Source organism: Astatotilapia calliptera, chromosome 6 (assembly GCF_900246225.1).
Source record: "Astatotilapia calliptera chromosome 6, fAstCal1.2, whole genome shotgun sequence".
Lineage (NCBI taxonomy): Eukaryota > Metazoa > Chordata > Actinopteri > Cichliformes > Cichlidae > Astatotilapia > Astatotilapia calliptera.
In genome coordinates this window covers 22757889-22782844 of record NC_039307.1, presented here as the reverse complement: position 1 = coordinate 22782844, position 24956 = coordinate 22757889, and the positions used below count along the sequence as shown (strand labels likewise).

Here is a 24956-nt window from a genome sequence, read left to right as displayed (position 1 = left end):
TTCCTAACTCTCAGTATCTTAACATACGTAATGTTTGTGCATACTTTTAGTCTTTTTCCACACCTCACATTTATACTATATTTATTACATGAGTTTCATCGCACTCCTTTGCTACAGAGGGAATATGACACGGCCAGAGTACAATGAATGTCACTCATAATGATGTGCTTTAACCATTATTGTAATGTAATCAAAGTGCAATAAATATTGACAAACAGTTTTAAATGAATGACTCTGTAGCACATTGCATTGTATGAATAATTGTCATCTTAAGTTATTGACATATATATGATGCAGTACATGCATTGAAAAGTAACTAGAGGCATTTACTCAATTACTTCTTTTCTGTATCATTTCAGGCACTTTTATTTTACTTGAGTGTTTTTAGTTTAAATTTCAGAGTAGAATAATTCCCTTTTTACTCCAGTACATTTATATGATAACTTCACAAAAATTTATTCCAAGGCAGAAACACATATGAGCTTCCTAAATTTGGGATTACAAAAACTATTTCTTACAATTCAGATTCATGCTCATTTAAATATTGGAATTGTGAAATTGTTGGCTAATATGTATGTTTTGTACGTTGTCTGATAGCTGATACTTATACCGCTGATTTTTGTTTATTTTTTATGTTGCTATTAATCCCTGTTGTGTAAACAAAGAAATTATTATAATAAATAACTATTAAAGTATTTCAGTGTATTATCATACTGTCTTGAAAGAGAATACATTTTGTTCTATTACTGACCAAACTGCATGTAGGCGCTGCATTGATAAATAAAAAAGAAATCCAACCAATGCCATTGGTGTCCTGCTAGTTCCAGTGTTGGGTTGATAAATCGCTGAATCACACCTTAATGAAATATAATGACTTTATCAGACCAATAGCATATAACATTTTTAAACTTCATGTGACCAGCTACAGCATTAAAATGCTGTATGGAGAGCAACAAAAATGTTAGGTGCACATGTAAAGTGAGGATCATTTTAAAAATAAGACCATGAAAGAAATGAATCTGGATCTGTGTGTAGCTGCAGAAAGAATGAACACAACCCTGATGTGTGCTAGACAGGTTAAAATACTAACACCTTTATAAAATACAGAGTTATTAGGAAGTATTTTGCTATAGGCAACACTTACTATTCTTAATCTTAATATTAATTATGTTAATATTTCGTTACTTATAGCCTTTGTTTAGTAGAAACATAAATGCATGACCTTTATTTTGAAAAAGAAAAGTAGGTCTGTTTTAAATATATTTATATATAGTTGTGGTTCCAGGTGTATCACCTGGGTACTTCTACCCTTAATATCAATAATAAAGCCTGTTACCCCGCATACTTTTTCAAAATGATGATTTTAGGTAAGTTTAAATGAAAAACTGTCAACATGTTTATCAGAATATATTATCAGGGCATTACAGCTGAACGCTCTTAGCAGAAACTATGTACGGAGAGTGCAGGTTGACCAGCATCACTTGGGCAACAGCAGCTTCTTTGCCATTGGTCAAAGTCTGCTTACGTAACGCCATTGCCGATCTGTTATTGGACAGCCTGGCTGTCAGTAAGAAGCTGACTGAAAAACGGGAGCTGGACCCAGAGACAGTCAGCATCTGTACCAAACGATGAAGATTTTGCTGGATTCTAATAATTTTGCTCAAAAATAAAGAAAACGAGAAACAGCGGACATCATGGTAAGTATTTAACATTAATATTTCCGATTGTGTTTGAATACTAATTAAATAAGTAGCATTTTCCCCCCGAAACGGTGTATTTGCGGTTGTCGTTTCCTGTTGGAATACCGCTATGTAGCGGTTTTTACAATAATATCCATGATTATCCTCATATTAAAATATATTAACGGCTGGACAGAACGTACATGAACACAAAAGGTCATAAAATGTTTAAGAATAGTTAATGTAATGAGCATATTTAAATTTATACATATATATTTTTTTAAGAAAATTGCGTTCGTTCCATGAAATATAACTCACGTTGCTCGTGTTTTTGAAATTTTACAGTATGGTTTTGTGAATCACGCCCTGGAGCTCCTCGTTTTGAGGAATTACGGTCCGGAAGTGTGGGAAGACATCAAGTGAGTTTCAGGATGTGTTTACTATTCAGCCATGTTGGTATCAAAGGTTACACTGTAGCAGCTCAGATCACAACAAGGACACAGGCCAGGCCTAATGTATACTGTACAGCCAGCCCAGCAGCATACACTGCCACAGTGTTACCAGCAGGAACAGATTAACCCGATTACCCTCCACCCTCTGTTGGCTCATGTAGGTTCACACCAAAAGTTAGTTGGTGAAGTGACAAAATGCCATTATTATTATTATTATTATTATTATTATTATTTCCCATTTTGTTTGTAATTGTAACAAGTAAATACCTGCAATAACTATGCAGTACAGACCTGAAAAAACTTGTTTGATGAAGTAACCTACTAAGAAATGCAAAAACCTATCGTTCTGCTTTCAAAATCTTGCTTATGTAAAAATCTGCATAAATAATCACCAATATCAAGTACATTCAAGTACTAATTATTGTCATATTTGTCTATATTTGAATATATTTGCAACCTATAAGTGGAAATATTTAAAGTATAAATGTAATCTTACTTTTTCATAGAACTGGTTGATCTCTGGAACTATAATCATAATTGCTGTTTACTGTTTAGATTATCCACTTTATTAGTGGAGTTTAACATTTAAAAAAAGAAAAAAACTCTCTTCTCTAAATCCATCTGCCATTTCTTGCTTTAAATAAGCATTTCTTATCAGGTTCTTATATTTAGGCCTAGTAGGTTTGCTTTAATTGTAATCAAAATGTTATTAGTCACTGAATAAAATGCCTTTTTCACCAGAATGTAACTTAAGTAAATGTGTTATTTTTATTTTTATTTTTTGCAGAAAAAGCTGGCAATATCTTTTTGTGATCTTTTTACATTTTTTCAAAGAAAAACTGCAAGTACACCCCTTTGGACAAAACATGATGACTTAACAGTAGGAGAATCACTAAAGATGCAACTTGAAACATTGCTAAAGATCAGCATTAACCAGACAGTACAACTGCACAGTGTCACATCAAAAGACAGGAATCTTTATTGCACACTCTGAAATAACAACAACAATAACAACAAAATAAATAAAGATAAAAAATAAAACCAGTATAAAAATAACTATGAACTATAACTATAAAAGAGTGTACTTTTGTCATGTCTAGAAAGTGAAGATGCAAAGTAGTTCATGGAGTTGACAAACAACATTGTGATAACACTGTGAACAAACTGATAAGTGGGACCTCTAATATGACAATCTGCTGCTGTGAACATAGTGGCTTTAGATGACAAATGAAAGTGCTGTTTGCAGGTTTCTGCCAGTGAAACCTTGTTTAGGAAAGAGACGCAGTGTCTGATTTAGTGGGATTTGAAACTAAAGCATTCGAGCTGATACTGAGAGCAATATCAAGTAAGCTTATTATTATCTCATTTTAGACTGAGGTGGCATTCGAGGCAGTTGCCTCTTAATATGTTTAATATGGACACTAAAGATTGACAAGGATACAGCAGCAAAACTAACGAATCCTTTGTTTATTCATATACAGTAAAGTATAATTCAAATGTGCTCCAATTGCCAAAATCCCATAAATAAAAAATTTTACACTTTAAGAGCTTTAAGTTTAGTCAACTTTAGGTTTAGTCTTAATGAGTCCTTTCCCCAAGAATAATGGCCATTTTCTTCAGCTGTTGAAATATTTGGCTTAAAGTGAAGTTTATTTTTCATCTGTAGTCTTCTATGCCCTATGCATGACCCTGTGAGCAGCAGCTGCCTTTTGTAAATGTTTTCAGAGTGGTCATTTTCCAGCCACCACAAAAAAACATGCTTCAGCGCAGCATGCTACAGCTCAGGGTTATATGTTACATCTCCAAATGTAACTCACTGTTACTCAGTGCTCAGTTTACCAGGTTCCGTCATGTGCTTTTTTAAAGGTTTTCATGAACTGAGTTATTTATATCAGAATTCTTACTTTTTCAAAGCTCGGTATGTTTTTCCAGCTGTGACACATTATGATAAAATTGTGGTTGCTGGTCAGGCCTGTAAATCATTCCTGTTTACTCAGTTAAATATTTGCAATCAGAAGCTCATTAAGCTTTCTGACAATTTTGTGAAAATTGGATTTTCTAAGATATAAATAGCAAAATGTACTCAGGAGCTTGGAGTGCATTGTATCAAAGGACCTGCAGTAGATCTAAACCTGATTAGCTATCTCTGCTTGTTCAGCAGTGCAATTCACACAAGGACTTCAAAGCAATATCAAAAGCTTTTTTTAATGTTTCCAGCTGAATATATATCATGAAAGAAGACCCAACCATTGGTGTCGAGTTGTTGGTGTAAACAGAAAAGCAATTGCAAAAAAGCCAAAGGTAGTGGTTTCCTGAACAAGTTGCCTACGAGACTGTTTACTTCTGCTGTGACATTCGCTGTAGCTTGTGAGTAACAGCTTCCCTTTGTTTTCAGGAGGGAGGCTCAGCTTGATATTGAGGGCCAGTTCCTCGTTAGAATCATATATGAGGATGGCAAAACATATGATCTTGTTGCAGCTGCAAGCAAAGTTCTCAGTAAGTAACAGCACGATTTTAAATCCCTGGAAATGAAATAAATGTAATTTGATGTAGGATACAAATGAAGCTTTAGCAGACATTTGCCCGATTTTATTAAGCTTTTTGTTTTGTTTTGCAGAAGTTGATGCGGGAGAGATCTTGCAGATGTTTGGCAAGATGTTTTTTGAATTTTGCCAGGAGTCAGGATATGACACCATCTTACGCGTGCTGGGCTCAAACGTTCGTGAATTCCTGCAGGTAGAGTCTTCCTCTTTGCCTTTACGAGCGAACTGAAGATGAGAGGAGGTTTTATTCATCACACTGAGTTTTTAGCCTGTAAAAACATTCGGATGATATTTTCTGCTGAGTTTTGGAGAGTTCTTAGGCTGGAGATTTGAGGCTTTTTAACAGAAAGCCAGACTTAACGCACTGTGGCTGTAAAGTTTGAAAGACACGAGAATTTACTGAGCACAAAAAATGTTATGTTGTATTATATCTTTTTTTTTTTTTTAGCTTAAAGGTCAGCTGGATATGTTACATCGCATAAATCAGCTTTGGGTGTCACGTGAAAACACTGGATTGTTGTAAATCGGTCGTTTCATGTTGATAAATACCGTTTGTTCGGGGAGTATTTGTAAGATTCCACTTTTGCAGTAAATTTAAAAAAATAATGTTATACTGTAAAACAAAGAAGAATTTCACACTGTGCAGCTGGATTCTGCTGCTAGAAATCAGCAAACATAAAGGCCTCAAGTTAAGTAAACACTTATAGCACAGTACTCTGCAAAAGTCTTGGGCTATCCCTCAGTTCTGTATATTTTAATAGTAAAATAGGAAACAGGTGTAGCAATTTATTGAAAGATGTGCAAACATAAATGGAAATACTGTATAAATACAACTTGAAAGTTTGTAATGCTGTGACCAGGTTTATTCTTTAACACAGCCTGAACTCTCTGAGACAACCTTTCTTAAAAAAGTAGTCTTCAGTAATAGTTATTTAGGCTTTTTGAAGGACATTCAAAACTCTTCTTTGAAAGTTGGAAGTTGGATCCATCACAGATCACTGTAGACAGTCACTGTGTAGCCCTGTTGCCACTGATTTTCAGTTCTTTCTCCCTGTTTTCATTTCTTAACAATAACTTCTTAACAGCCACCCTTCCAGTGACACTTCAGCAAACAGTAGATTGACATCTCTCAGGCCCTGTGTCAGGTCTTTACTAAATTGTTTCCTATTTCTGAGACATGGCTTTCAGATAAAGTTCAACTGCTGTAGATAATTTTTAGGTCTGCCATTTCTTCTTTTGTCCTCGACTTGTCCAGTTTTTTGAGATAACCCATTTTTCAGCTTAGCTTTCTAGCTCTTTGGGAACCCCCTTGATGGTGCAAAAATACTATTTTATGGCTGTTTTTTTTATTTCTGTGGTTTTTGGTTTTTTGTTCAAAAAGCAACTTTAAAAGTAGGGCTGCAACGATCCATCAGTGTAATCAATCAAGTCGACTATAAAAATGTGTCAATGCAGAATTGTATTTTCACGTCATATCCTAATACCACCTAAATGTGTTTTTGTAACTGCAATACACTACAGGAAGCCATGGGGGCAGTATTGTCTATATTGTCTGCCAAGACTGCACTCAGTACTAACGAAGAATAACGTAGCGCGACCACTAAACAGTAGGATAAAAGAAAATGGAAGCAAAGATTTTTAAAAAAAAGTGAACACATTTCACATAAAACAAACAAAGTTAAATGCAGACTGTGCAAAACAGAGCTTTCCTTCCACTATAGCACTACTGCAGTGCATATCAAAAATGATTGTGGGAATTTAAGCTGTTAGAAATGACTTGCTGACCAAAAACTGTTAAAAATAGGTCAATCATATCTCTCATGAAGAATATCAAGTAATTTAGAGCCAGAAATAACATCTCTAATACAAAGTAGATGCTGCAATCAGTTTTTGGCTAAGTGACTTTTATATATCTGTTATTTATCCTGGTAAAAAGTGTCATTGACATTAAAAACGTGGTTTTCAAGCGAGATCTAGCCAAGAGGACAGCTGAAATTGTTAGATATATAACATCACAGTTCTATAAACTTACTTGAAGTGGCCTGTTCACTACAGTCTATTTACTAATATAGGTAAAGATATTAGACACAAAAAACACCCAAAGTTAAGTTAGTGCATCGTGTTGATACCATGTTTATATGAATGTTTGTACTGTGATGCTTATGTTAGCTTACCTATTGGAAACTTCTCAGGATGATGCTTGCTTTTGTTTAAATACTAGTAGCACTTTAATTTGTATTATTTCATATTTTTATTTATTTTATTTTTATTCTGACAGTCCTATTGAGTAATGTTAAAAATACATTTGATTATTTTCAAATTTATATTATTTTAATTTGCTGTGGGACGAGATCACAGGGTGACATTCACAGGTGTGCAGACTAGAGCAGGTGAGCTTAGAACAGGAGGTTTGCCCAGGAAACGGAGATAAGACTTATCGACTAATCGAAGAAAAATTGGCAGATTAGTCGACTACCAAAATTATCTTTAGTTGCAGTCCTATTTGAAAGAACTTCAGAAAGCCTGAAGAACTATCAGTCAAGACCACTTTAACGATTACAAGAATGTCTGGCTGCCTGGAAGCAAAATATAAAGAAATGAGGGTTGGCTCGAGTCTTTTGCACAACACTGTTCTTTAATAAAAGGAACAATTTCTCACTGTGCCGCCGCATTCTGTTGTCAGAAATCAGCAAACTTAAGAAATGCCAGTATTCTTTTAAAAGACTTCAAAACCTCTAGAAAGAGTAGATATTTCAGTGCAACACAGTGATGCTCTAATTATAGTTTAGGCTGTGTGATGTCAGGTACTAAAAAGAAAGCAAGGTCAAAGCGAAAACAGTCGCTGGGTTATTAGATTTCCGTTTATTACAGTACGAAGGGTAACAGTGCTGTGTACAACAGCATGATAGAAGACATCATCCACGAGCTTTCCATCCCGTGTTCAGTAATTACTAAAATGTATAATCAGCTGTGACAAAATATGCTGATAATAGTACTTCTCAGTAAATTGGTGTGCTAGGATGATTATGATGTAGTGCCCTTCATTTTGCATTAAGTTTGTTAGGATTTTTTAATCATATTCATTCAGATTAAGTCGCACTCTGTGAAAGAAGCCTATTTTCACCCTGCATAGAAACGAGCCTATCCCTTCATAGTTTGTAAGACATCTGTTTGTACAGCTGGTTCTTGCATGAGGCCCGCAGTCTGCATTTTCACAAAAAACAAGTAGAGGAGGAGCAGCACTTCAAAGGGCAGAAGCAAATCGTGATGTGGGGGAGTGCAGCTTCTTTGTGCAGGTGTATATGTGTTTTCTTTTTAGTAGTGATCACATGATGCGATAATAGTTAAAGATAACTTACTGTTGTCATATGTGGTCTAATGAGGTTTTATGATGAACACCCAGCTGAGCTTTTAATTTTTTTATTCACCTTTTAAACTTCTTCTATTTGCACAACATAGAGGTTGGTGTTACAATCGGCTGTTACATATTCTTTTCTTTGATTTGAATTTTCAGAATCTGGATGCTCTCCACGATCACCTGGGCACCATTTATCCCGGGATGAGGGCTCCCTCGTTTCGCTGCACTGATGCAGAGAAAGGAAACAATCTAATTCTTCACTATTACTCGGAGAGAGAAGGCCTGCAAGACATAGTGATTGGCATCATTAAAACCGTCGCTCAGCAAATCCACGGAACAGAGATAGAGATGAAGGTCTCCTTTGTTGCTTTTGTTACCTTTTTGTGCATCGTGAAACCTTCGACTCTTTGGCTCACTCTGTCACTGCTAATGAACGGATATGACTTCTTCTCGCTCCCCTTTAATTTATGGTACAATATTCAAAGGCACTCTTGTGTTCCTGCATTGCATTGTGTCAGAATGTGTAAGTCTCTGTCACACAATATAAGTGGCGAGGCTGTAACGTGAAGATTAAACAACAGAAACGTTTCAAATACCCAAATGGGAACACTTTGACAGCTGCAGTTGAGTAGTGAATTTTTGGATAATGTCTGTGAGTCACAGGATATTTTTAGATCTAAGATATAGAGTCTCTAGCATAGAGACGGTGGGAATCTTCCAAGGAGTTTTATTCTTGCTCCTCATTTTTTTTAAACTTTTCTCTCACTGCGGCTGAACCAAAAATGACTGAGGGAATAGAAGAACAAGCCACATTTAAAATGTTAACTTAACCAGGCTAATCTCAGTAGCACTAAATTAAAATTTTCTAACAAACCAGCATTAAAAACTGTTAAGCTTGTTTTTTTTAATTGTAGGCCACCCAAAGCCTCAGCCTTAATCTGTACCATTCCCTGCAGCACGTTATTCCCCTCAGACGTCTACTGTGTTTAGATTGAGCTTTTCCTCTTCATTCAGTCGGTGACATTTTCTCCCAAACTTAATCATGTTATACAGACAGGATAATATCTTTCAGCAATTCTATAATGAAAGCACAGAAAATGACAGACGCTCCAAATGTGACACACAATTTCTGGAAATATTAGCCAGTGTTGCTGTGGCAACAGGGTGCAGAGACACCAGGTTGACGTCAGCATGCCTTATGCCCATAAAACCACAGGACTCTGTCATTATTACCCGCCTAATTCTATATAATAAATGCGAAATTAACATTTGTATTATTGGTATTATGTTTATGAAATGAAAATTGCAACGTTAAGGTTCAGATTTCTCTTTAAGGCTGTCATAGTGCTCTAATGATGTGCAACAAAGTTAGTCTTGCATCAGTGTCGTCAATATGTTATCAACTGATTAACTTCACGTGCTGCAGATGATCCAACCCAAAAATGAGGAGTGTGACCACATCAAATTTCTGATTGAGGAGAAGGAGTCAGAGGAAGAGGCGTTCTACGAAGATCTCGATGGCTTTGAAGAGAACGGCACGCAGGAGACTCGAATCAGCCCGTACACATTTTGCAAGGCCTTTCCATTCCACCTCATGTTTGACAAGGACCTGATGCTCACACAGTGTGGGAACGCCATATACCGAGTCCTGCCACAGGTCTGCATTCACATTCAGTTCTCCCAAACTCAGAATTTCAAGAAATTAGCAAATAATTATGTTTTAAATATTTGCTTTGTCTTTTATTATCAATAATAATGCTATAGTTTAATATAAAGAATAAATTCAACGTTACTAACATATGGATATTTTTATCATATAGCTCCAGCCGGGTACCTGTATCCTTCCTTCAGTTTTTTCTTTGGTACGTCCTCACATTGACTTCAGCTTTCACGGCATCCTTTCCCACATCAACACTGTCTTCGTTCTTCGTAGCAAGGTATGTATGAAATATGTATGTATGCACGAGTCCGTTTGGCTAATCACTTTTCATGTATTAGTTTAGCAGAGGAAATAGATCAATAAAATACACCAAAGTCTAATTAATTAAAATGCGGTTTGAAAGAATGTGTTAACAGTGTGTTAATATTCATAAGGTCACTGATATTTTTAGAAGCGCCGTAAAATTTGATGCTGTGGAGCTCAGTGAAAAAAAATAAAGGAGAAGGAAATTTTTGCCATGCAGGGAGCAATGAGCATATAAACAAATAGAAATAATATGTAAATTCAAGAGTAAAGAGTGAGTATACCATGTCTATATTCTAAGGTTTTAGGTATCAAAACATAATTAAGATAATATGGTCCCTAGCCAGTTTTAGAGTTGGGTAAATACAACCTCAGATAAATAACATCACCTGACCTTTTACATACATTACTTATTTAACAAAAAACTAAACCAGAATGCAGAAATTGTGTGATAAAGTAAGTGTACCTGTGCTGCTTCATAGTAATTAAGAGGGTAAGTAGCAGTCAGGTGCTGATGATCAAATTCACTCGATCAATTGTTTGACAGCAAATGAGAGCATCTCTATAAAAGTAGAAGTTCTGGCTCTTTGCTGTTATGGAGCATTCAGGTGAGTGTAAACATAGTGCCCAGCAGGAAAGACATCAGAAATGATCTCAGAGAAGCAAATGCTGTTGCTCATAACTCTGGGAAGGGTTTTCTGGTCATTTCCAAACACTCTAAAATCCATCATTTAGCAGTGAGAAAGATTATTCACAAGTGGAAAACATTCAAGACAGTTCTTCCCAGGAGTGGACTTCCCAGCTTATTCACCCTAAGGTCAGACCATGGAATGCTCAGAGAAACTGCAGAAAAAACCAAGAGCTACATCTCAAACTCTACAGGCTTCAGTTTGCATGTCTAATGTTAAAGTTCATGACAGTACAGTTAGAAAGCGACTGAATAAGTATGAGTTGTCTGGAAGGGTTGCCAAGAGAAAGCCTCTTCTCTCTAAAGAGAAATGACTTAAAGCTTAAATTTGCAAAGTTGTATCTGAACAAACCACAAGACCTCTGGAACAATGCCCATCTCCAAGTTAGGTGAAAACCAACAAAACACCTAATTCACCAACTGTCACACATGGTGGTGATGATTGGGGCTTGTTTTGTAGCCACACGATCTTGGCACCTTTGAGGCACCATTGGGTCGACCATGAACTCCTCTGTAATCCAAAGTATTCTAGAATCAAATGTGAGTCAACCTGCCCAACAGCTCAAGCTTGGCTCAAACTCAACCTCAAATGATGATCCACACCACAGCAAATCTACATCAGAATGGCTGAAAAAGAAAAGAATGAAGATGTCTAGACCCCAATCTGACTGAAATGCTATTATTGGACCTTAAGAGAGCTGTCCATAAATGAATCTAAATCTACAACGTCATTGAGTGTATGCATTTTTCACTCATTGTTTTATCTCAGTTTTTGTTAAATCAATGATGACAAAATGTAAAACCTTACAATTTATAGAAGCTATACAGTTACTATACAGTTTTACAATGCTTATGTTTATGCATAGAGCAAAGAGGGTCATGCAGCACAGTTAGAATATACCTTTGTTGATTTTCAGAATAGACAAAAAGTTGTGGGAGAAACAGAGAAAAGACTAATCTGAAAAGCTAATTTTATGAGCACAGAGGTCAGTGTGAAGTCAAATGAAAAGTCACAAGGTAAAAATAGAGCAAGAATAGAAAATAGTTTCAAATTTAAAATTTGTGTGGTTTGGTTTCTCATGGAATGGTTAATCCTTAAGTGACAAAATAATACCGCTATACTCAGATTAATTGTGACAAGACTGATCCTTGAAGCACTGCCACTCTTGGGGCATAAGCTACATGGCTACGTAAGCCCTGACAAAAAAGAGGAGTTTACTTTTTTTTTTCTTTACACAATAAAATCAAAATTAATTTAATGTAATGAGCGCTGAAAAATTTAACATTTAAAATGAAAAGCCAGATTTAAAAATAAAGTGCGAGCTAAACTGGCACCCAGTTTGGAAGCACTGCATCATGAAATATTCACAAGAGGGATGTAATCCTGACAGGAGGGCCTGCTGAATGTGGAGACTGTAGAGAATGAGGACGAGCTGACGGGGGTGGAGATCAGCTGTCTGAGACTGAAAGGACAGATGATTTATTTGCCAGAGGCTGAGAACATCCTTTTTCTTTGCTCACCCAGGTAAGCCATCAGTTGCAGAAGCCTTGACTGAATATGCACACCAGAAAAATGTTACTTTTACCCACAGAATGAGAATGCTCAGATTTCAGGTGAAGACATCTTGAAATCTAAAGGTTCAAGGTTTTGACTTACAGCAAAGTATAATCTATCTCTGTAAATGCAGAAATATGACAAACCAATATTTGAAATAAAGCTGATTTTTTTAAAGGAAGAGTTTTGTTCACTGTTAATTGCTCGTATGCATGAAGGTTACTAACGATGTGCTTTTCTTTCTGTGGTTTTTGTTTCCAACCAAAATATAAGAAACTAATTTCCACTTTTAGAGCTGCAATGCTACATGATAGTGTTGGAAAAAACTAAAAATTTCTGCAAATTACAGTGAGCTGAGACAAACCTTAACATTCAGCATATATAGTCTAACCATAATCTAAGACAGCTAACGTAACACAGGTGAAGTGGATGCTACTTTGAATCAGAGCTGCTGTCAGAAGGAGTCTATTACAGAGTTAATGGTGGTACTCTGTCTAAGTCCTCCAGATATTCACTGATGATATACTGTTGGACATCTGTAATAATGTTTTTCGTTGTGCATTTTGCATTTCTTATGTCCAGCTGGCGATGCTGATGCTAGATGCACGGAGACTAATTAGGTCCCCTCAAACAGCCAGAGTGTTTAAACGACAAGGTTAACTTCAGAATCTGAGAATAATGGACATACTGGTCATATGCAAACATTAAAGATTGCAAAAATCACACTCAAAGTGTCGACAATAAAAATAGATCTAACTTCAGGGGAAAAAAGAAGCTCACCAGAGTCATCAAAAACATCAGTTAGCAAAAACCAAGGAGACAATTATGTGTTTTCACTGTGCTGTAAGGTCTCATGAAGTTTAACATTGCTGTATATGGTGGTTTGACATCCCTGGTCTAGATGACTACAAGGCTTATCCTTTAACAGTGTATAGTGTACAGTATTCTGTGTAAAACGTCTAAGTGAAGTTAATTAGAGCAAGAAAATGATTGATGAAAAGTAGAAGAGACATCAACAGAAGATCTGTTTTTGATTTACTTGTAATTTAGATCTGTTATAATCTCACTAATGAAAATGAGGTTATTTTTTCCATGTAGTTACACACTCTGTTAATCAAGCAATTACCCAGAATACTCAGAAGTGTTTTCCTCTTGGCCTTTTGGAAATGACAATGGGCTGGTAGATCGCCAGAGCGTGACCTACGTTATCCTCTGTAGCTCTTACGTAATCATTCAGAATTTTTTAGTAAACTGTTCGATCCAGGAGATGGCAGGGTTAAAAGGGTCTTGTCCCCTTACATTGAAGGCAGTTTGCAGCTCGTAGGATGAGTGTTTTCACTAAAGGTTGCTGCCTTGGAGGACTTTAACTGCTACTGAATGAAAACGAGATGCAACCTGACCAGAAAAGATCCGAACAGCACAGCGTCTGACCTCACCAGACAAAAAGCAGCATTTATCTGGAAACATTACAGTGCTCTCAGCCCTCACAAGAGGATGATGATTTCACTGCTCATGTCTCATTTTTTATGTCCTGTATAATTTATAACACCTCTTGATATGAACAAGAACAGCAAGACACAAATCAAATGTTTCCAGCAGCTTCACTCTGCAAAAATCTCTTATAATTTATGACTCTCACTTTTTTTGCCCTCTCTTTGTTGACCTGTTCCTACTTTTCTGGTTAGTGTTATGAACTTGGACGATCTTACACGGCGGGGACTCTACCTAAGTGACATCCCGCTGCATGACGCCACGCGCGACCTGGTGCTGCTGGGCGAGCAGTTTCGTGAGGAGTACAAACTGACCCAAGAGCTGGAAATCTTGACGGATCGCCTCCAGCACACACTCCGAGCCCTGGAGGACGAAAAGAAAAAGACAGATAGGTTTGACTGTTTTTATATTTTCATTAAAGTAGTCTTTAAGTACAGTGTGGGGTCAGATATTCATTAATTACAGGTATTATACCCACCAATTCTCAGTCAGTTTTTTGACATTATAATGTAGCTAGTATATGCAGCTTTAACCCATGTTGCCTGTCTCCCTTCATTTTTTCACTTTATTTAAACAAAAGAAAGTATTAAATGATGTCATTTACATTTTCTAGTTATGTCATTATCTGTAGGTTGTGTGTAGTATCCAAATTCACTACTATAAATCTCTAATAGCACTGTCATGATTCATTTGCTAGGAAAAAATGATAAAAAAAGATTGTTTATTATAAGTCTTGAGTAGGGAGATAAAGAGAAGCCTTAACCAGTTTTCCCTTTTAAGGGCAAACCACCGACAATACAGAAAGACACAGGTCTCAGTACAATAAAGTTGCATTAAGGATGTATGACAGCAGGGCAAGCAGGGGCTGATATTTAAGCTTCTCTTCAGTCCCTGTCAGAAAAAGGCCTGCCATTGTATTTTGTCACAGCAGTGGGTGACAGCTGGAGACGGAGAAGGGTGGAGTGTGATCTTTATTAAGAGCGCTGTAGCAGTTTATCTTCTCTTAGGAAAAGACTTTCACTCTCCCACTGGATTCCCACGTTATTATTCTGACCATTCTCTGGACTCAGATTGCCTCGGGCTCCAGACATTGATTTGAATTCATGGCTTCTCTAAATTTTAAGAGAACTGCTGCTGCACTGTTGTTGCCTTTTTAGATGCTACATCACTCTTTGTTTTTGCTTCTTTTTAACTTAGAGGTACAAGGCTGTGCATAAAATATTAACTATTTTAGATTTAAATATATGTATTCAAGCGCTGTATATATATACTATTTTTTTATGAATACATTTTAGAGTTTGCCATCTGTATGCATCATTCATCCTAAGATTATGATGCATCAAGGAAGGTATTTTGCTTTTAAGAGGCAGCCATGATCTAACCAGTTACCATAGAAACACCACCCTCCTTTCTGAAAGCAGCTTCCACAGCAAAATGACCAAAAGGTGGTGTCTGTGCAAACAAAATGCTGATCCAAAGGACGGACTTCAGCCCGGCGTCCCCAGCACCACCGTGCTCTCGCTCAGAATGTTCATTTCTCTTCTCCTTCTCAGATTGCTCTATTCTGTCCTGCCACCATCTGTTGCCAATGAGCTGCGACACAAACGCCCGGTGCCGGCAAAGCGCTATGACAACGTGACCATCCTCTTTAGTGGCATTGTCGGGTTCAATGCTTTCTGCAGCAAGCACGCCTCAGCTGAAGGAGCCATCAAGATCGTCAACCTGCTCAACGATGTTTACACACGCTTTGACATTTTGACAGACTCTCGGAAGAACCCTTATGTATACAAGGTCAGAAGCAGGAACTTTGCCATCACGTAATATTGCATACTGGTGTAAATTTGTGGTCAATAAAAAGGCCTGAAAGGAGGAAGTTTTGCTTCTACTCTGGAGGTCTGGTTCTGCAGCTGTAATGCACTAAGCTGCTGAATAATATTATGCAATTATGCATATGCAACTCAGTTGCAGAGTATTTATATCAGTTAACTTAGGGTAGTACCAACATCTAAACAGGGTGTAGTTTTACAATGGCACTGCACCATTTTATAGGCCTCGTGCAACAGATTTACTCTCCAGGCTTTCAGACAAGAATGCACTTTCAGAAGTCAAACAGACCTCTTCCATGAGATTGGCTTCAGGCACTGGGTCACCAAAAAAAGTAATATTTACTCTACAAGCTGAAGGGCTAGGTGGTCCAGGGGTTTTAACAGGGCTTAAAGAGTCCCTGAATGTCTTAAAGCTGATGTAAGTGTTTAAGTGTTTATCTCGGGGTGTTTCAGTTTATTTCTGGCTGCACAGCACATTGGAACACCCCCCACCCCCCCGTTGCGCAGTGGGAACAAATCATTCTACATGAAGCAAAAGTAAATAGAAGCAGAAAAGAAAAAAGAAGTCATGACATCACTCATGTGGAGAATAAGAAAATGTTTTGGTTTATTTTCTTTATACAGGTGGAAACAGTCGGTGATAAGTACATGACGGTTAGTGGCCTGCCCGAGCCGTGCACGCACCACGCAAAGTCGATCTGCCACCTTGCTCTCGACATGATGGAGATTGCTGGACAAGTGAAAGTGGATGATGAACCAGTGCAGGTGTGAGATGAATCTCAGGTTTCAGAATAAAACATTTCTGCATATTATACTTCATTATCTGTGTGGAATTGTATTGCAACTAAATGTGAGCTGAGCAACTTTTTATACAGTACTTTTGCTTGACCTTAAATAATACCTGTTGCTGCTGAGAAAATTAGCAGGATATATTTATTTTTCTATAGTTTTAGCTGCTTCCAACACTGATAGATTATAGGCGTGCCTGTAGAGATCTCCTCGAACACTCTTGCCCACCATGTTACAAAAATTGTGAGGTGTGTAACTGGCCTGAACCACACCAGAGCGCAGCAAAGCCGTCACTTTTGTTGTGCCTTAAGGCAGTAGTGGCGAGTGTAATCTTTAGGTCTCGCTCGCTGATTGCGATTATCAACGATGAATCATCACAAGTGAATCAAAGTGTGTTTATGATTTGATTTTAAAACAATTGGTTTTAATAAGAATAATTTCTCCCAAATTGGGAAGTTAATGCATGTGAGAGGAAAGATTTCCTGTATTAGTCCTGGTTTGATTGGGTAGCAAAGGAAAATGTGAAGGTGTAGGAAACATTACCTCCACCTGCTGAAGCTCAGTGTGGCAGTAGTATATGTCTGTCTAGTCTAAAGCCAGTTCAGATGTTGTTCAAATTTAATTGTGGTGGCAGAGAATCAACACACTCAGTCACTCACTGTGGACAGTTTACTGTGGACCTGTCAGCTCCAAGACTTTTATAGTAAACAAAAGCTAAATTAAAAACTAACACTAGATGTGGAAAAAAACTTCAAATAAAAAATAGACTTTTTAAGAAAAGAAAAAAAAAGCTAACTGAAATGAACTTTGAAAACTAAACTAAAAAGAGAATATAAAGCAAACATGCTTAGTTTGATAGTTTGGAAAAAATCTTATTATATCTTTGATGGATGTGTTTATTGAGACTTTGAATGACTATGAGACTGTAAGTCAAGTCCTTTTAAAAAATGATGTGTTTTTATTGTAACTGATTTTCTTAGATCTTGCCTCCGACACATGTCTTCCATACATGAATTAATTTAGTAAAAAGACTAAAATATATTATTATAAACTGAAAAAAAAAACACTCTGGAAACTAACTAAAACTAAACTTAATTTAAAAAAAGGTAGAAATGAAATGAAATAGAGAAATTAATTAGAAAATGCAAAACTATAATTCCATTTTTACATACAGGCTGTAACAGTTAAGAACGTAACAGTGTAGACTTTAGTGCACAGAGGATTTTTTAAAACAAATTAAATAGACCAAAAAAAGGACTAACTGGAAAATAATGTCATTGCATGTATTTCATCTTGTCTCTCTAACATGTCTGTTATATAGCTGTTGGATTATCTCTGTGTGGTGATGCGCTGACTGTCTAACTGTTCTCCTTCACATTTAATTATTTTTCAGCTTCTAAGCACTCCATCTGTTATTTTGGCACAGATGATTTTTTTGGAGCGCTGTCGGCTTTCTAATATTAGTTTGAAAATTCTCATATTAGTGCACCATATTAATGTGTCAGGCATTTACTCTATTACACTTAATATATACACATTTTTATTTTAGAATAATTATACCTGCGCATCTGGGAATGTATTTTTGTGCTGAAGTAATGAGCAATGAGAAGTTGTTGAAGTGAGTGCTGGAGATTGTTATTATATCAATGACTGTTGAGACTTAACTTTGGAAAATCGTGTCTGGTTAACAAAAGACTGTTTATTTTCAGACATGGCACTGGCTAAAGAGGGGCCTGGCTTAGTAGCAGAAACAGACTCAAATCATTTCACGATCCTGTGGCTTAAAATAGATTCTCATTTGTCCCAAACACTCCTGGCATGTTCATGCTCTGATGGCAGCAAGCGCTGAAGTGCCTATAAGATTAAGTGTAAATATTAGTCTCTTGATTGCCGGGGATTTCTTTTGGAACTGTTTACTGCAAATTTGAAACTACAAGGAAATTTTAATTTTGTGCATGGAGACACCTCAGGCAAAGTCAACCTTATATTTACCAACCACATGTCAGTCGATGGCTTTAAGAATTTGTGCCAACACAAAACTTGCAATTTATTTTTATAAAGCATAAATTATTTATTCAAGTCCTTGAGTTATAATGTACACGGGATTTAAAGTAGGAAATTTTGTTACCATAGTTATTAAGTAAATAAATAAGGTTTGTTGTGTGCTGTTTTACAAATAAATGTACAGCAGATAACTAATGATCTGTGCTGCAGAGATGTATTTAAAGTTAAGTTTGCAAATTTGAAAAGAAACAGGGATGTCTTTAGGTAACTGCAGCATTTATTTTGCTTTGGTTAAAGTGTAAACATGCGCTTCGATCACGTTTTCTTCTCTTTTCTTTTCAGATTACTATTGGGATCCACACAGGAGAGGTGGTGACCGGAGTCATTGGGCAGAGGATGCCCAGATATTGCCTTTTTGGAAATACGGTCAACCTCACAAGCCGTACAGAGACGACGGGTGAAAAAGGAAAAATAAACGTGTCTGAATATACGTACCGGTGAGCAGCAGCGTCTCCTTATTTTTCAGGATCAGTTGTACTGCTAGAATTTTTTTTATTCTTTTAACTTTTAATAAAATATCCATTAATAGACATAAAACATGAAGCATATATAAGGAAAAACAAACCTAGTTACTGTGGACGTGAGCACGGCAAGTGTGCAGCTTGTGTGATATGTAGCGTTGTATTGCAGGTGTTTGCAGTCTGCCGAGAATGCCGACCCTCAGTTTCATCTGGAGTATCGGGGCCCGGTCACCATGAAAGGAAAGAAGGAGCCAATGAAGGTGTGGTTTCTTTCCAGGAAGCCCACAGACGCTTAAGGCTCATCGAAGGATTGCATTAATGCGGTCATGTCCTGTCACATTTTGACACAGGGATGGGTTGGATCAGGTGACACATATGCAGATATTTTTATTATGATGAAACACATTTGTCTATCCGAACACCCGCCTCTCTCTACGTACCCATGGTCTGCCATTACATTTTATAGCTGTGTAGCGTTTCATCGAGAGGTCCGTGATACAGTATTTGGTGCAGTCAAGTTTGATACGTTTGATACATACAAAGTGGTGTATTAGACTACACACTAAAGGTTTTAATAAACAAAACAATTTCCATTTATTGATTATTTTTATTTTAGTTTCCATTTTTGTCTGCCGTGTTTGTGTAGTGTGAAGCGTGCCAAAAAAAAAGACAATTTATAGCCAAATTAAGTAATTTCAGAGTATACTTTATTTTATCATCATCATATTAAATTTTACAGGTACAGAATATATTAAATGTAAGTAAAAATTGGACTAATTAGTTTAATGAAAATGACTGTAGAGCTTACATTATTGTCCTTGTTCACCAAATGTGAGAATTTATAGTTTTACACTGAATATATTACACTGGCTTCAAGATTATTATAACAAATGAGAATTTAGATTTAGACTAGATATTATTATATATATAATACTGATGTCAAATCTGTATCATAAAACTACTGTGCCAACTACATTCATATACAGTTTTACATTACACAGACTTACTTGTATTTTTAAAAGCCACAAATCATAAAGCATTTGAGCCATTAGTTCTTCACATGTACCCATTACTTAATTATTAAAATACCCTTAGTATTAAAAGCACTTAACACTATTTTATATATTTATGTTACCTCTGTACACATTGCACAATCACCTCATGTCTGCTTAAATGATATTGAATGCTATTTTCAGTTCTACTGTATGTTACTGAGATAAAGCTACATATTTATTGTGTCATGTTACTTTGTATTTATTCCTTTTTTGAGAAAAGAACTGTTATTACTTTTAGAAATGAAAAAAGAAAACGTATGGTAAATTTTGCTATGTATGACACTACTTTGTGCCTCCATCACATGTTGGATTAATCTCACTTGAGTATATGTACTGTACGATTTTTCAACATATTTTCCAAATTCACTATTAATAAACTAAACACAGTGTCCTCCGAGGTTTAATGTGTGACAACACACAGGTGCCTCTTGTGTTATAAGAGTGCATTTCTGTGCTTGTAGGACATCTTGTTTTATCTGGTGTTTATTTTGGAGGTAACTAATAAATAATGTGGACAAGTGTGGATTACTTGATATCGATATTTTATTTTGTACTGCATATATTTATTTTTTTATAATCCGTCAGGAAATTCAGACTGAATCATGTAGCTGTTTAAGTATTTTATGGTCTTTATTTTTGACCAAAGGCTGAAGTATGGCACACACACGTATGTTTTTTTGAGATGCACTCCCTCTAGTGGTGTTTCAGAAGATTGCAGCCCTTTTCTGTGGTAATGGCCACATACAGTACTGTGCAAAAGTCTTGAGCCACCGCTTTTCTTTAAAATATTTTGCTTTTTGAAGGTCTTTCAACTTTTTAGATGGCTGCTTTTCACTCATTTTCAGTCCAGTCCTTGTACCTGAACATTTTCAGAGGAATACTTTTTTTTGGATTTGTCAACGCTGAGCTATGAATCATTCAAGCATAAAAAAGGCACCTAACTCAAGCGACGAACCACTGTAGTGTTCACTCATAACAGACATCTTAGCAAAGAATTAATTTTAAATTGCAACTTTAGGGATTTTATTACAAGCAGCCTTTTACAGCCAGTGTGGTAACACACTGCCATTGTAGTAAAAGCATACATGGATAGAAAAACGCACAATAGGACATTATTAGTCACGGATTAGCCTCTCCATAGTCTGGATCTCAACATTACTGAAGCAGTGAGGGATCATCTCGACGAAGAACAAAATAAAGTTGACTTTCATTCACGTTAGAAGTGTACAAACTCAGTTTTTGCCTTATATACTGCATTTCCATGTATGTTTTCATGTTTCAATAAGTCACTGCAATCACTGTTTCCCATTTTCCTATACTATAAAGGAATGGCTCAAGACATTTACACATTACTCTACCTTCAAAATCAGGTAAATTGTTTTATGTGTCTCTTGTCCTGCTTATCCATTCAGAATAAACTTTCTATTGCAGTACGATAATAAAAAAAATTGGTCAAGCCAATTTTCTTTAAATAACCAAATATGAATTTTGCTTAAAATTAGATTCTTACTTTCATATGTAAGAGGCTGATGGGGTCTTGGACGGGCAGGCAGAGAATGTGGACACCCAATTTTGTGAATGTGATAACTCGAAAATGAAGCAATGTAGGTGTTTCAAATTGATACCACATGTATCCACTAAAAATTTCAGATGAATTCAAATCTCAATCAACTTCAAAGTCGGAGGTTAAGTTTTCTGGAAATCTTGTAAATGCAATAACTTGACATAATGTAGGATTTTGAAATTGATACCATAGGTATCAGTAGGCATCCTGTCTAAGGTGCACCCAACCTCTCATCCTAAGGTAGCTGGGATAGACTCCATCCCTCCCCTGCAACCCTGATAAGGATAAGTGGAAGAGAATGGATGGACAAATGGATGAGCTGTACCACTGGCCAAGGCAAGTATCTTTCAAATTACAGGTATTGTCCTTAAATCTAATTTAGAATGTGGCACCTTGTTCTCCTAGAAAATTTTAGAGACTGTGAAAAACAAAATAACTACTCAAAGACACATTTACCATGTTGCTTCTATGGTTGTTTTCAAGCAATGCAACAGAAGCTAATACTAGCAGCTAATGGTAAAGTCAGGGAGGGAGTAAACCTGTAGCAAAAAAGTCTGTGTAGGTTCTCAGTCTTCCAGGCCATTCCAGTCTAAGGAGACTGAAAATGTGGCAGCTGAACTTGTTTAATTTTTATTTTCAAGATGTTTTACCTCTCATCCAAGAGGTTTCTTTAGTAGCTCTTCTTCAGCTCTGTAGCTAAAGAGCCAGTTGTGTTTAATTAGATACCAGATATTGGAAAAAGGTAAACTGGATTTTCATTTCACTTTCCTGAGGTAATATAGCATTTAAATGTTTCACCCAGTGACCACAGATGTAGTAAATAGTTATAACAACTCCTTCATCAAATGGAGCACTAAGGAACTTAAACAGAGGTATCATCCGTATCAGTTCTACTATAGATTGTGATCAGCGTTAAGCACTGAAAAAAATATGTTGTTGGATTTACTTAATTCAATGGTGGACATTTGTTGCACACAGATGTTTTGCTTTGGCAGCAACTTAAACAATTGAGTTAAATTAACACAATTTATTCATGTTCAATAAACCTGTGCAATTTGTGTTGATAAAATGTGACTTAAACATGTTTTGATGAAGTAATTTGAGCTCTTGGAATATTTTAATCCTTCACAATTTTCTCACGTTATCCCAACACGATTCAATAACTTTTACCCAATACTACTTGGTCACTTAAATACTACATGTTATCTTCAAATTACATTTTGCTATTATATTCTAGTATCAAATACACAATTTTCAAATGGAGGCCTTATAACAGATTGTATTGTCCTCTTCCAAGATGGTTGCTGGCATCCACCAGTAACCTTTCAAAACAACATGTCTAATTTCACTGCAGTAGGTAAAGAATGAAACTGACATTACTCCTCTACTGAATCTATATAAATCAACAGTTAAATAATGTCAGTTCTTCCGTGTTCTCTGGAATCAATCACAGCAAAGAAATTAGACTGTTTCTTTTGAAAAATGTTGGGAAAGAACAATACAAAACATTCTATTTAAGGCCTCTGACATCAAGATTCAGTTAAACAACAATTATAACTAAACAATTTGAGGTAATGTTAGTTTCCATTAACATTAAATTAGGTTACTGAATTGGCAAACACCTTCCTATTAACACTACCCATTTTACCCCAATAACTAAAGAAATTAGCACTTGCAGGTCAAAACCTTTATTCAAGAGACGCAAAAATAACATTGATACAGTGACTGTCAAAAATTACAGCACTGATCATACTGTGACATGTTGGTTCAAAACAGCACACTTAGAAATATTCAACGTTCTTTACTTCAACTGAATGAAACTGAAAATACCATTTCACACGACCCATATGGGATATTTAGACTGTATAACTGTTCACGCTACATCTCTTCACTAGTAAAAGAAAGAAAAAATACAAAGAGAAATTTAAAAATGCTGCCAAACAGACAAACAGAACTTGTACAGAGCAAAAGGAAAAACAAACAACAACAAAAAACGGCTCGTCCTCATGGCAGTTGCAGAGTATATAAGAATGAACCCTGCGATCCGTTCCTGGAATTGAGCTTCAAAAATGCAGCAGAACAAGTGTGAGATTTAAATGTCCTCTCACCTAGAGCTGGTCACCTCACATGCATAACAGTGAGCTTCATTGCAGGAGCAGTTTTGTCTTAGTTGTGAGCTTTTCTTGAGAGCTGAGTTGCATCCAACTCCATTACCACCCTTTGAATCACCTCAAAAGTGTAGCAGAGTTGTGATGGGTAACTCATGTTGAAGGAATAAAAAAGGTCCAAACAGCATGGCTACTGCAAAGGTCACGTTATCCAGATCTTGAAGAACAACATCAGAAAAGTCATTGCCTGGCGCATCTCTGGAGACAGATGTTCATTGTGGTTTTCTCAATCTGTGCAGTGGCCTCAGTCAAGTCCTGGTTAAACACAAAACATTTCTTTAAGATTCCTTTTTAAACTCATCTCTTTTGAATCTACCAGTTCTAATGTTAGAGTAATTTAAACCAATGCAAGCAACATAGTAAATAGCTATAGCCAAAGAGTGGCCTGCCATGCTGCCATTCATGGTCTAACAGAGTTTCTAAGAGAGGGTGAAAAACATAATAATTTCAAATGCTTTACATTAGTTTTTGTTAGAAAGACACCGGCCCATCAGAAATCCAGGTTATGTCACTCAGAAGATGTTAGAATTTAGACTTTCAGCCCCACAATTTGGTTAGCTGTTGGTCAGTTGGTCTTTTTTTTTTATTTTTTCAAACAAAAGCTAATGTAAATACTGGTGGGATTTTCCTTTGTTCATTAGAATGACAAATTTAAAGTTTTTTCACACTGATGTGACCCCTAATACAGGGGTGGGGGTGGGGCCTCAAGGGCCGGTGGCCGAGTTCACTACCAGGCCTCATGTGAACTTCAAATTATTAAAGAGCACTACTGGTCCTAACCAGTCCAATGAGGATCAAGTGGATAACTAAATGCATTTTTAAATGTTGCAAATCCACAATCTACTCATAAAACACTCACCATGAACTCCTGCACCAAGATGTTGCAATTGTCTTTCACACAGATGCGGAGCACTTTGATGAGGGACTCCGAGCATTAATGTCATCCTTGACTATTATAACAAAGAAAACAGAGATTTGTGAACTTTTCAGTAGCACAGAAGAAAATGATCCCAGACAAAAACTCTTGACTTTTTAAACCAGTCAACATGCAACACCAGCATCTACAAAGCAATATCAAAAGTTCCTGTTTGACATCAACTTTATGGATATATCGTTTCCAGAACATTTATTTATTTTTAAATATAAATTTTTCTCAGTGGGCCAGTAAATGCATGACGAAAATTATGGCATCCTTTTAGTGGAATCATTACTCACAGGTAATAGTTGACTGTTTCAATGGATGTAGCATAAAAATCTTTTACTGACCTAATGCAATACATATACACTTTGTAGTTAAAGA

The 24956-nt window shown here is 36.4% G+C and overlaps 1 protein-coding gene across 1 annotated transcript; it reads left to right on the top strand.

Moving 5' to 3' along the window:
* The first annotated feature begins 1550 nt into the window (after positions 1–1550).
* Positions 1551–20452, top strand: gucy1b1 (guanylate cyclase 1 soluble subunit beta 1). Its single transcript, XM_026171137.1, has 13 exons — positions 1551–1697; positions 2025–2098; positions 4527–4627; positions 4749–4867; positions 8189–8386; positions 9459–9689; positions 9853–9969; positions 12075–12208; positions 13924–14121; positions 15283–15520; positions 16180–16320; positions 18691–18845; positions 19039–20452. The coding sequence occupies exons 1-13, from the start codon at positions 1695–1697 to the stop codon at positions 19163–19165; spliced, it is 1836 nt and encodes a 611-aa protein (XP_026026922.1). The 5' UTR covers positions 1551–1694; the 3' UTR covers positions 19166–20452.
* Positions 20453–24956: the final 4504 nt, after the last annotated feature.

Excerpts from the sequence above, each read along its gene's own strand:
- gucy1b1 (XM_026171137.1), top strand. Across the intron at positions 12,209-13,923 it reads CTTTTTCTTTGCTCACCCAG|TGTTATGAACTTGGACGATC; the intron begins GTAAGCCATCAG and ends TTTTCTGGTTAG. Across the intron at positions 18,846-19,038 it reads GTGTCTGAATATACGTACCG|GTGTTTGCAGTCTGCCGAGA; the intron begins GTGAGCAGCAGC and ends GTTGTATTGCAG.